At 39.7% G+C, this 16,503-nt stretch overlaps 1 protein-coding gene across 5 annotated transcripts in view; it reads left to right on the top strand.

Annotated features, from left to right (window-relative positions):
• The first annotated feature begins 14,632 nt into the window (after nucleotides 1–14,632).
• Nucleotides 14,633–16,503, top strand: part of LOC140171549 (peroxisomal multifunctional enzyme type 2-like) — a 50,533-nt gene continuing 48,662 nt past the window's right edge. For all 5 annotated transcript variants that reach the window (XM_072194823.1, XM_072194822.1, XM_072194821.1 and 2 more), the window contains exon 1: nucleotides 14,633–14,767. In XM_072194823.1, the coding sequence (XP_072050924.1) occupies nucleotides 14,707–14,767 (61 nt within the window). In that variant the 5' untranslated portion in view covers nucleotides 14,633–14,706. The remainder of the gene's footprint in view (nucleotides 14,768–16,503) is intronic.

Genomic DNA, 16,503 nt, shown 5'->3' with positions numbered 1-16,503 from the left:
ACTTGATAAATAAAATGTCGACATTAATTTACGAACATAATACCCATGATTCTAAATAATATCGCTAAACAGTGCATAAATCTTACATTTGTTTTCATATTGTTATGCATAAATTCTCGTGAATTATAAAATGGATCAACCTGCACAGCATCACACTGTTAACAAACCCTGTATGCAGGTATCTTCCACTAACTGTTCCTGTTGAATCACCATTAAATAATTGATGCTGAATTTAACAAAGCGACAAATCGCTATTTGGTGTTCTGCAAAACTCATACCAATATAAACATACTGTGCAGAAATAGTAATTATTTTTCCATGTGGAACTTAGAAGGAATGAAACAGGAAAGTAGACAGGGGCTATTCAATTTAAAATCCACACTCCCCCCTGTGGAAGATTTTCGAAATACTTACCATACACTCATAGAAATTGTTCGTTGGCATTACTCAGTAAGTTGATGTAAGTCGTTGTGTCAACTTTCCGAGTAATGCCAACGCGTACAATTTTGAGTAACGCTGACTCAATATCATTATGTTGGTCGCACGCATTTGCACTTACTTGTTACAACTCAGAAAATGAAACTAGGTTAGCATAATTTTCTAGAGGTGTGCTATAGTATACAAAATTTTGCACTGATTACAAAAATAAATATTTGAATACTGCTAATTGTGCAGAAAATGATCCAATTACGTGAATTAAGTAACAAAGTACCAAATTGGAATAACTCAAAACAATAAGTACCAGTAACTTAATATGAACGAGTAACATCAACTTACATGTTGAGTTACAATAACTCATCTAATTGGTTCTTTGAACCTTGTTTATTTTTCTAAGTTCCCTGAACTTGAATTCAGAAGTTGGCATTACTTTAAAAGTTGACGCAACGACTTACATCAACTTTTTAAGTAATGCCAACAAAGTTGATTAGTTGACGGAACTTTTTGAGCTTTTTCAGCATTTTTAAAGTTCGGATAACTAAAATGAATTTTGTTTTGACAACTTTTACACTATTTTTGAGTTGTCCAAACTTACTCCTTTTGAATTGCGCCAACAAGGCGAACAAGTCATTTCTATGAGTGTAGGGGGATTATGGATTTCAAATGGAATTAACACATTGGCAGCTCTATTTGAAACTCACTCTTACTCAGTGTAAGAATCAGTTTGACGCTTTCTCAGAGGGTTCATTCCACTTGAAATTCATACTCCCCTATGGCAGATATTTCCAAGATCTTCCACAGTGGGAGTTATCGGAATAGCCAGAAGAGCCAAATAGGCGAACTCATAACAATTAATATAAATATATCACCTATGATTCTAATTAAATCATATTTTTTCCATATATGGATGTATGGTAAAACTTAAGATGGAATTAAACATAAGCATACATAGAGCAAATAACTTACATCACACATAGGAACAGACTTGGCTGCACCAGGGTGTTCTTTCTTGGTAGAATTGTTGTTGGCATCTGGGAAGAAGTTGTTGTATTTTGGACGAACAGGCTGTAATTGAAAAAAGAAAAATATTGTTGTAAGAGATCTATTATAATGACAACACATTATGTTATAAAAATAAATAAAACAAAAAACAAAATGCAGACCGTGTTTTAAGTAAAAAGAAACTGTTTAAGAACATGAAAACACATAAGATTGAAAATATTTTATCTGTGGTTTTATACGTGCATAAACTATTTATGACAAAGGATTTTTAACCCCATGAGCATGATGAGAGCTATCTGCCGATTTGCCAAATAGAAGTTTGCATTATCAATTTGACCAATCAGCAACATTGTTAGAATAATTTCACCACACAAAAAATTGGGGTGAATTATTTGCAAAGTTCCATTCTGATTGGTGATTAAACTGAAGATATCATGTAATTAACCAATCAGAGGCTATGTTAGATCGGCAGGTAGGGCTTAAAAAATGTCAAATTACCCTTGCTGTTGCGGCAGTTTCGCATTCATGAATCACGTTATTTTTGGTCTCCACTTCTCCATCAACGATAACGCTATCGAAGTATTTGCCCTCGGTGTCCTCAACATCACCAATCTGGAGGATTCCAACCTGCAAACAAAAAAGCGCAGATTTAATCAATCAAACTTGTAAGTCTTTCACAATCTCTGCCCAGTCCATATTTGGGACTGTTTCATCATGCATTGCAAATTATGTTTTCATCCAACAAGAATGTTTAATACAGAGTGCATTAGCACCAATCCGGCTCGAAATGTGTATGTGTGTGTGTGGGGGGGACAACCAGCCCAAATTGTTGAACAGAGGCTGAAAAGAACAAAAAAATGTCATTTTGCAGAAAGGCAATGGCAGATTGTGTTTATAAAAAAAGTTAAGCAAACTTGTTGTGAGAATTCCAAGAATTTAATAAAATTAGCATGCTCAAAGACTACAAACTTTTTACATGTTAGTGCTACCCAAGGGTCTCTCTCCGAACACCAAATAGCATGCCATGATAGCATGGCAGTATTGTAGAATTAATTCTCAAAAGTTAAATCCTCAAACTCACCTGGTTGGCTTTCATGTGATAGGGGAACAGGGTGTTGTAGCTTTGAGGAAAGAACAAGACCAGCCAGAATACATGTCCAGAGAGAATCACGGTCAGGTGTGCACAGTGTACTATTTGGGCCCTAGAAACAAAATCAAAGACACATTGATGCTGAAATAATCTGATGAAAGATTACAAGAGCTACATGTCACTTATAGTATAATTAATTTTAATTGCTTAAATTTGTGATTCTCATTCCTGAAAAAAAAAGATGAAAGTAATAGTGTTGCCTTTGTGATTTCAGAATATCATATTAAAACACATTTAAATGCAAATGCTACCTTATTTTTACTGAAGATTAATGCCAATAATACACAATAATGACTCACCTTGAATGAGATGATACAGCACTGTTGGTAATCCAAATCATCAGTGGTTCACTCAAAAACCAAACGATGAAGAATAGGCCGAAGTAGCAGTAAAAACGCCCTTTACCCGGGTAATGTTTTACAGAGATGGTGGAAGCGTAAAGCACCCACGCAAGACCTGTAATCATGGAAATTGTGACAAGTTGCATAATGTATAGGTAGTTAGCATGATTATTGTGGCAATGTTTTGATCACACACACACACCCCTTCTGTATATCCACCCTAACACCCCCACCCCACCCTACCATACACACACACATACAGATAATAATACTTTGTGCAACTTAAATTGCACATTTTTATTTGAGGTCATCAAGGTTCATAGCCTATGTGGCGGAAGCAGGGAGGGTTGCAGGGGTTAGGACCCCCTAAATTTTTAGGTGGTGGTCTGACCCCCCCCTAAAATCATAATAGAAGAAAAAAAAAAGAAGCAATAATTGCCCTCTGCAACTTCCTTTACCCGAAGTTTTGGGCCCAAATAGGGTAATATTGCAAAAGTTTGTGTTCTTGCGCGTGCTGGCCCAAAAAATAGCAAAACACACGGGGCTTAAATAGTCTGAAATTGAAATATTTCCTGCACTTCATGCATGCATAAGAAGTCCAAGTAAAACCGGAACAAAATATGCTCGTCCCCTGACCCCCCTAAATCATAATGCTTCCGCCGCCACTGTCAAGATTTTATGTCATTTTGGTTCACTTTTACGGACAACAATGAGCTTCGTATAAAGGTTTTTAAATGTAATTTGAAGAATAAAGCCATACACATAATATGCTCACCCCCCCCCCATACAGATAATAATACCTTGTGTACGGTAGCTTTAGGTCATCCAGGTTTTATGTCATTTTGGTCCACTTTTACGGACAGATATGAGTTTAAACATTAAGCTTTTGTGTAATAAAGCCTTAAAAATTAATATTAGCTATATTCCATGAAAATTACAATGCATAAATTTGTAAATATTTTCATGTGAGGATGTTAAGGTAGAAGATATAAAATTTGTACATCCACACACACACCCCCACACTGAAAACGCACATAAAGCATCGTGGAGCAACTTTATCAGGTTCTTAGATTTACAATGTCACTTGTTTTCTTACCAAAGATATTCAATCCAATTCCAGCATATGCTGCAGGAGTCTAGTTCACATTGAAGTAGTCCCTGTCATCAGCTAATGCATGTTGGTAGAGGTATTTGATTGCAGAGGCGATGGTGAACAACACCATGACAACGGTGATCTTGATGCATCCAGAGGTAGAGATCTTGCCCCTACAGTGCCAAATAGATATTATTTGACTAGTTTTTAAAGAAATATTTATTCTATTAAAATGTTGGAAAGTGTCAGGATTATATAACAAATCATCAAGAAATTAAGGTTATTCATTCATTTGTCCTAATTTGTACCTTGTCAATGTAAAACCTTTTCCGATAAGGATCGAATCCAGGATCAATAGCAGCATGGAAATCGTAGACAAAACATTGCCTGTGGATGAAGAAAATATAGACAGGCATTCTATAGATTGCAAAGTATTGAATAGAAATATACAGAAAAATAATACAACCAATAAAATAAAAAGTAAAAGAATAAAGGAAAGGTACAAATTGTACAAATCAGCTAATAGTAGTGGACTGTAACCTTATTACGGTATATCTTTTCCTAAAAGTACATAGGTAACAACAATAACAACAACAACAACAACAACAACATCAAAAACAACAACAACAACATCTGTAACAACGCAGTATAACCAATACTCGATATTCTCACCAGTTGTTTGAAGCCATTCCAGTGACATAAATCCAGTGCGTGCAAAATTCATCTCTGACACCACCAAGCATACCATACCACTGAACTGCGCAAATACACTCCAGAGATATAGCTGAAAAGTTGAATGCAGCATTCGACGCTTCCTCAAAATGTCTAACATGATGAAAATAGACAGAAATATCATAGTTCATAAGATATACTTCCTATGAAGTCACTGGAAGTGTGGAATAGTTGTAAATTGATGAATGTTTCGTGAATATAAACTAATATTTTGATCGGGGGGTGGGGTACTCACATGGTAATGGCATACGGGGACGTGCCGCTCCAATGGGTAGGTTTTCCAGAAAAATTCTTAGACATGGGTCTATGTTTTGAAGGTAAAATTCTTAGACATGGGTCTCCCTTTCAGATTTTTCGTGCTATATGTGTGAAAACATGTTGCTTTTACTATTTTCAAGCTCAAATCCTTAGATATGGGTCCCTATTTTCGGAAAATCCTTAGATATGGGTCCCTATTTTTGGTAAAATTGCCCTTAGAAATGGGTAAGGGTTCAGAAGCTCGAGCTGGACAGCCCCCCCGATTTTGGTTCTATGGTAGAATTGTATTTTAGTTTTTAAGGTACTTACGTCGGTAGATGAATGCCACCACCATTACCAGGATGGACAGGGTCAGATAGGCAATGTCAGCCTGCAGGACGACTGATGAAAACAAACAAAAACAAAACACAGATTTTTCATATTATTCATCATCAGGGGCGTATCTAGGGGTTGTCGAGGATGCACTATTGCCTACTCCTGATTCCAGAAAATACAGCACTTAATTTTTTGGAATTAAAAAAATATTATCTTGTTTTGTCAAATGAAACTTAGCTGTTAGTTTTACAGGAAATAAAAGTCATATTTTTAATATTTTCGCAGTTTTAGGGAAAATGGCCCAAACACATCTAATTTTGCATGTTTTCTTTCCACTGTAGTCATAAAATTCTTAGACTTGACACAAGTCTAAGTTTTTTTAAACCTTAAGTATAGGCAAAACAAACCTTTTCCCCTTTGTTTGCCTTAGTTGTAATGTGCAATAATATTTGAGGTAACTTAAAAATAATGCAATACATCATATAATTTCACCTACAATCCTCATTTTTTAGAAAACATTTTTCCAAATTAAGTAAACTTACTCTTTTCGTCGGCAGAGAATTGTTTAGTCAGGAATTCATCCCCATTCGTCATGTTAAATCGATATGATAGTTCAAGACCTGGTTCTCTGTAGCTTCCACAATTCTGGATGGTGATGAACCACCATCTAGCCATGTTGTATTCCTTCCAAGTTCGGTATCCTTTGCACTTGATGAACTAAAATTAACATTAAAATAAGTGGTTGGTCAACTTTCTTGCAAAGCTATGTCCATTTGTGTATTTGTGGTGGTGAATCAGTGTTAATGCCTACATAGATAGCCCAATCTAAAGTCCTTCCTATCTATAGTCCTTGGGAGCATGGTGGCCAAACGGAACAGGCTACGACACATAATCGCAAGGTTGGGGGTTCGAGGCCCGGCGACACCATCGTGTTGTGCCCTTGAATAAGGCACTTTATCTTGATTAGGCCTACTCCTCTCCACCCAGGTAGCTCCAGGTTTATAAATGGGTACCGGCACGCATTCTGGGAAGGTATTAACAGACTCGCTGTGGAGGAGGTGTATAGTCCTACCACGGAGCAAAAAATTATAGGCTCTTTCTCTGGGGCTTCTAAACTAAAATTAAGTAATAAATGGTTCTATTATATGTATGCTTTGTTCAGTAACTTCAGTTTTAATCATGTTTACCTTATCGCTTGCCATTTTAAAGACATCAAATCAACTAACCTAAAAGCGAGCCTAAAAGTTATTTATTTTTACTTACCGTGATGCCATTTTCGATGGTTTCTGTACACCCGTTATCCGTTGACAGTGGAATCATGACCATGCCACCATCACTTGCAATCTGTTGTTTGTCCAGGCACGTCTAAATTGAAATATGACAAATAGATTTATTATTCTGATAACATCTTAATACTAATTATGGCGTGTCCGTCCGTCCGTCCCCCAGACAAACAAGAACCTAGACCAATGACTTTGACTCGCGTAGTGAAGCCGACACTGCTTAGCAACGAATTTGACAAGGACGCATACCCGGACGCAAACAAGCAGACATGTTCGCGTCTACGGAACATTTTGCATTTGACGCGGGCGATAACAGCGCAGTAACCACGCAAACGAGCGCGTCAGAATGTACGCGATATATCTCCGCGCCTAATAACCCCGTCAATCCGTCAATATCACCTTGGATACGGGGCTTCACCTCCCGCTGTGGTAAGGGATGGGGAGTCATAGGTCTAGGTGGTATGTCTATGGTCCGTCCTCTGTCCGCGCGCTATCGCGTGCGCGCGGCTCACTAACGCGTGCTCGCGGTGCGAATCGCGAGCGTCCGCGCGGCATCGCGAGCGTCCGCGCGGTGCGCTATCACGTAGTTCGCAGAGTACCAACGGGCGCAGTGCGAGCATCAGAAAGCATTACAGTGTGGCTAATCGTGCAGGTGCATCTGATCGGATCAATAGGCCTATTTTCAACACACACGTGCAGAGGCCTATTACTCAGAACATGGCTATTTCCAGGGTATTCTTTAGGGGGGGGCTCATATGTGGTAGCAGGACAGGGCTTGCAAGAGGCGAACGATGGGTTTCCAGATTACGGGCAAGTAAACGTCACAGCTACAAAACTACTAAGTTGATTATTGTGTCAAATTGAGTCTTCATCATTGAGAGACGTAGGCTATATCATAGTTTAAAAGGTCAGGGCAGGTAGGCCTATATGGGTAACGGGTGTTGCGTAATTAGAGAAAGTCCTATCACGAGAACCACCCAACCCGAGAACCACCCAATCCGAGAACCGCGAAATCTAGTATATTATAATAATACATCCCCAATGTCAGAGGCGTACCCACCGGTGGCAAGTTCCCCCTGGCCCAAAATACCGGGGAAAATTAACCAAAATTTTTGATATACACCTTCTCTTTGGTCTGTTTTATATAACCTAATTTTGGGTCATATTAGCAAAAAAAAGCTGAATTTTATACTCCATCGCTGAGCAACGAGCGATTTGTTTTTAGCCAGTGAGGTATATAGCTCTCCCAGGGGTAGCTCTCACTTTTTGTTGCATTCAGAAAAGAGTGCTTCTTCATTGGTCAAATACCAATCGCTCGTCCCTCAGGGGTGGAGTATAAATTCAGCTTTAGCTGCAACTTTTCATGTGGTTTTGTCCACGGTCTCAGTAAAGTCATTTAGTAGAGGGCTATTGGGATGATTTTGAAATTTTGTTCCCAATGCCTCTCCATGTCTGCCCAATGCCTCCCATATCATGACAAAGGTCCTGAGTGCTTCAACCTAACCCCATAATGGCCCCAATATTGGGCCTTAACAGTTGCACATCTGTATCATACTCACAAACTGTTTGCCCTTCCCAAATCTGTGCTCCATTGCCCAATCCTGGTGTCATGACCAATTCCGTTTAAAAGCCACACAAAATTTAGGGGGGGGCTACTACCTTGGCGTGAGACCGTGAGAAAGTGACCCAATGCGTGAGACTCACAGCCAAATGCGTGAGAGTTGACAGCCCTGCTATTGTGGAAGATTTAGTCTTCCACAGAAGTATGCGTTTTGAATATAATAAATTGGCGTGAGACCGTGAGAAAGTGACCCAATGCGTGAGACTCACAGCCAAATGCGTGAGAGTTGACAGCCCTGCTATAAACCCCTGTGGAAGATTTAGTCTTCCACAGAAGTATGCGTTTTGAATATAATAAATTGGCGTGAGACCGTGAGAAAGTGACCCAATGCGTGAGACTCACAGCCAAATGCGTGAGAGTTGACAGCCCTGCTATTGTGGAAGATTTAGTCTTCCACAGAAGTATGCGTTTTGAATATAATAAATTGGCGTGAGACCGTGAGAAAGTGACCCAATGCGTGAGACTCACAGCCAAATGCGTGAGAGTTGACAGCCCTGCTATAAACCCCTGTGGAAGATTTAGTCTTCCACAGAAGTATGCGTTTTGAATATAATAAATTGGCGTGAGACCGTGAGAAAGTGACCCAATGCGTGAGACTCACAGCCAAATGCGTGGGAGTTGACAGCCCTGCTATAAACCCCTGTGGAAGATTTAGTCTTCCACAGAAGTATGCGTTTTGAATATAATAAATTGGCGTGAGACCGTGAGAAAGTGACCCAATGCGTGAGACTCACAGCCAAATGCGTGAGAGTTGACAGCCCTGCTATAAACCCCTGTGGAAGATTTAGTCTTCCACAGAAGAAGTATGCGTTTTGAATATAATAAACAATATTGGACATATTCCATTTGAAATACTCTCCAGTTGTGGAAGATATAGACAAAGCCATGATGCAGAGGGAGTATGGGTTTCAAAATGATTTACCCTGACCAATTACATTTGAAAAACATACTCCCTCTGTGTTACATATTTCCAAAATCTTCCACAGGGGTAGTGTGGATTTTAAATGGAATAGCCCATTGCATGTGTTATCTATCTAGTACAACTTACCAATTTGTCCTCGTTTTTCCGGATATATGGCCATTGGTTTGGGTTGTCGTTATAGATTACTATACGATAGTAATCATTCTACAGATATAAACATAAATGATTGTTTGCATCAATGTGGTTTTTTTTTACTCTGTCAATCTTAATAACTTGCTGTTTGAAGCACCCTATTCAACCTAATTAACTTTAAATGGTTTTTAAAATATTATTTTAACAACAGAGCATAGAATGTTTCATACCAATCTGTGAATTCACTGTTCCGCAGGGATCAATTCTAGGCCCATAATTGTATTTGTTAACTTTTTAATTACCAAACTATGAACCTAAATACGATCCAATCACTTCAGTCAGTTCTATATGAACGGGTGCACAGGCCTAACCATTTAGGAAAGTCGAACTGAAAAATATAAATAATTCAGCCTGATCCAAACTCCCAAACCTTCGAGAATGGTACGTCCCTTAGTGATAGGCTTACCTTACGAGAAGTTTTATCACTTTCACCGGCGGCATGCTGGCGATGGTCATTGACGTCGATGATGCCATCACCTACAGATTTGGTAGATGTAGGCTTAGCCGTAGGTTCGCTGTTATCTACGAACTGTGAAGTATATAGCAATGATGATGATGATGTGAAGTCAATGTTTGCTTCTCTCAAAAGTGATGTAACGATATTAGATAGGTCAACTCCCCCTTCCCTGTTCAAAATACCGGGACAATAATTGACCAAAACTGCATTGCGCATCTGAAACACTTGCATAATTATAAAGAAGTGTCGCCATAAATAAATGGAATCAGTTTAAGCATGCTAAGTGGGTTGGTCTCTTCAGGTGAAAATAAAAAGAACATGGTTGATTAAAATCTTGACCTATTGCAACTAAGATAGACTGGCAGCCACGTATAAATCATACATAAAAAGAAAACAATTATTTACTTACTTTTTTGTATTTTATCTCATAAGAGAATTTCGCCTCGATGCTAGGTTCGAAGACGAAACGTGACACGTAAAAGGTGTCCTGTGGAAAGACAAAAACAGCAAATAAAATTTCAGGGGTGGTAAAGTCCAGTGGCGTAGTGTCATATAGGGGCACGTGGCCCCAATATATTGCAAAATTTAGAAAATTGCGCAAAAAACCGGCTTGTGCCCCAAATTAGAACAGATGCCCCCAATCATTGCAGGTAGGCCTACCCCCCATATGATGACCCATGCTATGCCACTGATAGGCCCATACACTCTACTACGTTTTTAGGCCTACCCAAGGGAGGGGGTACTATTACCCAGATAACATGCATATCTTGGCCCAACGTTGGTTTTCGAACGCCAATCTTGGCATCGACATTATTTTGTTGTCCATATTGGGCCAATCTTGGCTTACCATTCATCTTTATAATTATTGGCATCACAGTGGCAGCCTAAATTGGTCCAATACTCCAATATAGGCCCAATATTTGGCCCAAGCCCAATCTTGGAACAATCTTGGGCCCATGAGCAAATGAGATTGGGCCATTATTGAACATAAATTTGGCCACCATCGGACGGGCCAATATCGCCATGTTATCTGTGTGTAGGATTGGTTGAAGTAAAGTGTTTGGATAGTTGAAAATAAAGCAGGGGAAAAACTAAGAAATTTGGGTTCACAATCTAATTCGGCATATACCCTATTTCAATATCAGTAGGGACCGTTCACAAACACTCCCTAACACTAACAGGGGGCCTGATGCAAAAGGGAAAATGCACATGCTTTTTCAAGGGCCCCCTTTCGGACCTAAGATTATTTTCAGCCCCCCCCCCCCCCCCCCGCCATGAAAAATGAACGTCAACCCTATATATAGAAAACAGTGTAAACTCATGTTCTAAATAGAAAAATTAAGGTAATATTTTAAAGACCCCCCTTACAAGTGTTTGTGAACAGTCCCTTAGGAATCAAATGGCTTGGAAAAAAAGTTTGAATTCTTTCAAAAATAGGCGTAAACATGTCAAATTATCTAGGGCCAATAGCATAGCATAGGGCTACCAACTCACATTACCCAGATCTATACTGGCTAAAATGAACAAGTGCTAAGATTTGACAGGCCTATAATCATGATCAACAACAAAGGTGTTACAATAATAACTAGAGCTGCGGTGGCCACAGAGCCACGAATGTTATGTGGTGGCTTTTGATTTTGATGACATCTGCATGACATTTGACCTCAACTATTGAAACAATGAATTAGGCCTACTGATCTAGAAAGTTTAAAGCCCAAAAGGGAAAATTTTAACAATTGGCCCATAACTTACCTTCGACAGCCCGTTTGGGCAAGTTTCAAAACTTCCCTCAGTATGACCTATGATCTCAGATTGATATTTCAATGTTCCCCACATATCTCGGATGCATGGATGATTAACACCAAATTAAAGACTCATCTGCATGTTGCATATGTAGGTCTACGCTCGACCAAGAAAAGACCTAGGCCTACATCTTTGAAAATACATAGGATTTAGACTGACTTGTGAATATAGAATTGCTTAGAATTAGGTCCTATTGTAAAAACTATAACGTGAAAACCCCCAAAACCTTAGTTTCTTAAACTTTTTGCAACGTGCGTTTATTTCTGTAGTTAGTAAAAAAGTCGGCCCGTGCTTGAATAACTTTTTGGGCATCATTTAGGCTTATGCCAATGTAGACCCTCCCTCGGGTCCGTGGAGAACGACTGGTAATGTAGATTACATAGCATTAAAAATCAACGAATCAGCGCTCAATGGACTTTCGCGTTCACTTATAATACGAGTATATTTCTATATTGCTGCATGGTTGACTGTGGTGGGTGCGGGGGTGGGTGTAATTAGTGGCGTCGATTTGTGGATGAAGAGGAATGGGTTTTGGCATTGAAGAAAATAAGGGGGGGAGTTGGCATTTTTTTTTCATAGGGCATTACGTAATTATTTATTGTTACATTATCCAGAGATGGAACCGAACCGAGACTGGGGGCCAGTCTAATGCCAATGCAACGAGGCCGGAAAACAAGCTGGTTATTCATTCCGCTAAAAAATTATCATAATTATATGCGAATATGATCAGCATAATTTTTATGATTGACACCTTCATATGCCTAACTATATAGTAAAAAGGTTTATGTAATTAAAAAAAAAACAAGTTAGAGATTTCAGATTGCATACTCACCAACTTCGTGTCGATCTCACCGGTAACTGTGCGGCCTTCTACTCGCACAACTGCTGCACTCAGCAAGAAAACTGCTGGAGCAAATATCATCATCAAAAGTCGGAGATGGACCATTTTGTTGATCCAACTCTGCCAAAGGCTCGATGTTGTAAGCCTACTACTTATTATAAAACTTAAAACGCAAATCGGTTAAAATCTGTCAAACAGAATCAAGAAAACTAATCCCTCGCAACAGATCAAAACTCTCGCAACTCACTCCAACTCCTCACTAACAAACAAACCGCAAAATCGTCGCCATGGACGTGTGTAGGCCTACGCGCGTTACGGTAGCAACGCGTATTATATCGCGTAAAATAATGATCTCCTGGGAGAGTAGGCTACGCCGTAATTTACGCGCCGTAGTTTGCGTGAATTTTAGCGCGTGCACAAGTTGCCCGACAAAATCCGACTTGCCGGCATAAATCAAAATGACATTTTATTAGAGAGAAGTCACGATGCTCACGTGTTCGTGGTAGTTTCAGTGGCAGCGCCACGGGGGCATGGGGGGGATACCCCCAGTCAGAAATCTTTCCCCCCTGTTGGCCCCAGTAAAACCCCAAAATTACGAAAATTTCCACTTCTTTGCTGCAATTTTGCGCAAAATTGGTTGATTCCCCTGCCCCTGAAATTCACTTTGCCCATGCACTCAATGCCCCCCTGGCGCCACCACTGCGGGATAGCATACCAAGCACGTCATCCACACCCTCATCAGCAGTATGATAGCATACCAGGTATGTCATCCAAACCCTCATCCCTTCTCCTTTTCTCCCTTTTCTCTTCTTTTTTTCTCCTTTTTCCTCTTTCTCTTCTCTTCTCTCCTTTCCTCTTTTTTTTTTTTTTGGGGGGAGAGGCGCCGCCCCCTGAATCCGCGCCTGATCAAGGATGCAGTTCTGAAGCCGATTTATAGCATCAATTTGATCCTGGGGCTGTTTAGGGTTAAAAGCGGTGTATAACTGAGCATCATCAGCGTAAAACTCGTAATATGGTAGGAAAGGTTGTGCTTACGAATGATCATGCCAAGAGGTATACCGGTAAAGTATAAAAGACAATGGTCCCATGACAGGTCCTTGAGCCAGCCCACAGTTAAGTGAGACAGCAGCAGAAAAAGTGTCATCGACGATGTTGACACGACTGTGTCTGTTAGACATGTATGATTGAAACCAATCTAGGGGTGGTCCAGAAACACCCTGTGAATAGCTGTGCGATAATAATTATGAATCTTATGGCGAATACTCAAAATAACTTGCCAAGATATCCCCTCCTTCTTGCTTGTTCACTCCTTCACTGTCATTTATTCTACCTTTTTCAATTGGAAAGGATTTGTCCCTATAATTCCAGTCTTCAAAACATTGAAAAACAATGAAAATTCAATCGAAAAAGATTGTCTCCAATCGTTAAAAGATTGAGAATCACTCCTTTTGACTGAAAAAAAATTGAAAATTCAAATCACTCGACTGAAAACGATTTGTCCCTATCAAGTTGGCCCGAATATTCAATCGGGCAATTTAAGAGAAAAGGGTTATTCGTCCTTAAAACGCATTTATAAACCGAAACCTTATTTTGATCTTAACCCTAACCCTCACCTTAATCATAACCTATAAGCTCTTATTTATGGTCCATATAAATGAAACCTCAGCATGTGGGCCTACTCCTTTAAATCCTAACATGTGAACCTCAACCCAGCCTATTGAATGCTATCCCACTAATCATAATCATTACCCTAACCCTAATCATAAACGTGCCCTAAAGCTTACGATAACTTACTATACCGTAATGACTTCAACCCTTTTCGTATAGGCCTAATGACCCTTACAACTTCGCAGACTTGCCAACAAATTCTCCCAAAATTCTTGCCCTCGGTCCCCGAAAAAAACCCTACCCCTATTATATAAGGGCGTATAATTATTGCACACTGCATGTACAGCGCCATTACCCCTCAAGTTGGGCCTGTCATCATTGCTATCTTCAGTAGATAGCAGTGTTTTACAAGTTCCCTTTTATAGGAACTTTTCCCCAGGGCAGGTTCCGCCCCCTTTTGTCGTCTCTTTCCCAAATGCATTAAGCGTTTATCTGTACTCGATTGATCCATGTGCAAAGTGTACAGGAAATTTAATGTCCATCTGATACACGCAATAGAGATACACAATTTGTAGTTGAGGTTACCACAGCTGCAGTTTGTTCGGATTTCGAGTGATTTTGTTGCAGTAAAATCAGCGAATTCTGTGAAGATGTCGTCTTCTGATCTTCGATTCAATGGACGGGTGGTGCTTGTTACTGGAGCAGGAGGTGGTAGGTATTATTTTTAGGTTGAAAACATTGTCATTTTGTGCCTAACGTGAGGTGGTAAACATCCGAGGAACGGGAAGGTTGCCGAATTCTTCACCTTTGCATTTGGCATCACACATGATAGAGTTCTGAGGTACGTCTACGTCTACGTCTACGTAAAATACTAGGCAGAACCCATAAGTCAGGGTGTAGAGCCAAGGGTGAGGTCTATGCTCATGTGCGGTGCATTGACCAGATGTGCAGGCAGTGCTATGTACAAGATGACAATCATCGTGCGAGTAAAAAAGGGTGGCCGCTTAGATGCTGGCTGTTACTGCTCCCCGGAAGACCTCCACTGAGGGGGCGGTCAAGATTGATGCGGGGAGGGCATTCCACCAAATAACTGTGCGAGGAAAGTATGAGTTCTGATAAAGTTGGATGCGTGCTGGAATAATCAGGAATTTATTTGGATGGAAGTATCTGGTGTAGGTTGTTGACATTGGAGTGAGGTAGTGCTCTGGATTGATGGCAACCAGCTGTGAACGGATCTTGTACATCAAGATGAGGCTTGCTGCCTGGCGTCGCTTCTCGAGGGTGTCCCATTGAAGTTCTTCCAGCATGGCCGACACACTATCTCGACGTTGGTATCTTTCGAGAGTGAACCTTGCACCCCGGCGTTGAACCATTTCAATCCGCGTCACATCTTTCTTGATGTACGGGCTCCACACGGCACTACTATACTCCAGATGTGGACGAACCAGTGAGATATATGCTTGCTGACGGATCTTCTGCGAGCAGCCACGAAGGTTACGACGGAGGAGACCTAATGGTCGCATGTCATGAATTGGTCATCTTTTGTGTAACATGATGTAAAATGAGAAAAATATCACCAATTTTGATTCAATTCAACACAACTTTTAATGAATACATTTTAGACCATTATAAGTATATATTTCTGGAAAGCTTATATTACAAGGATGCCAAATCAACAAAGCATAACATCATAATACAGGGTGGGTGAGAAATATACAGGGTGGAACAACAACAAAATTAGCATCTTTCTTGTCATGGTGAACCCCATATTTTTCCTTTTCTGAAAGCTATGTAGTTCAAAATAAATATGGATTCAGAAAGACATTGCATGGGTCCTTCAAACAAATTAGGAAAAAGAGTTTAGTATCCCTTTATGCTAAACATACAGGGTGGTCAAAATTATAAAATAATTTCACAATTTTTATGACATTTTTCAATCAAAACTTTTTTCCTCCATTTCTGGCACTAAAACTAATAGCATAATTGAATTCCTCATCAAATTTCCTTAAAAATATGTGTTCTTTTGAATAAGCAGGGTGACTCGGGCAAGAGATAGTCCATTTAGAAATGTCGGAGCATAGTATGCACACTTTGTACAGTAACATATAGGGAAAACTGTCTTAATTAGCATTTAATCAGGCAATTAATTGGTTACATCTTTTGTTACAGTTGATATACTATGAGGTAGATCTACAATCCAGGATGATATATGTGCAATTTGAGGTCCATTCTAGTTGTACTTTTCAAGATACAAAGGTTTGAAGTTTGCCATATTTTCACAATTTTGTGTATAACCCTATGGGGCTCTCCCGAACCGGCTCTCCCGAACCGGCTGCTCCATTGACACATCTTACATATTGAGGAATAAATCTCAAAGTACTTGTCCAATTGACTTGGGGTTTTTTGTATTTGAAAAAGAACATAAATATCTACAAAATGACACCAAA

Source organism: Amphiura filiformis, chromosome 15 (assembly GCF_039555335.1).
Source record: "Amphiura filiformis chromosome 15, Afil_fr2py, whole genome shotgun sequence".
In the NCBI taxonomy this organism is placed as follows: domain Eukaryota; kingdom Metazoa; phylum Echinodermata; class Ophiuroidea; order Amphilepidida; family Amphiuridae; genus Amphiura; species Amphiura filiformis.
This window is presented reverse-complemented; position numbering and strand designations above follow the sequence as displayed.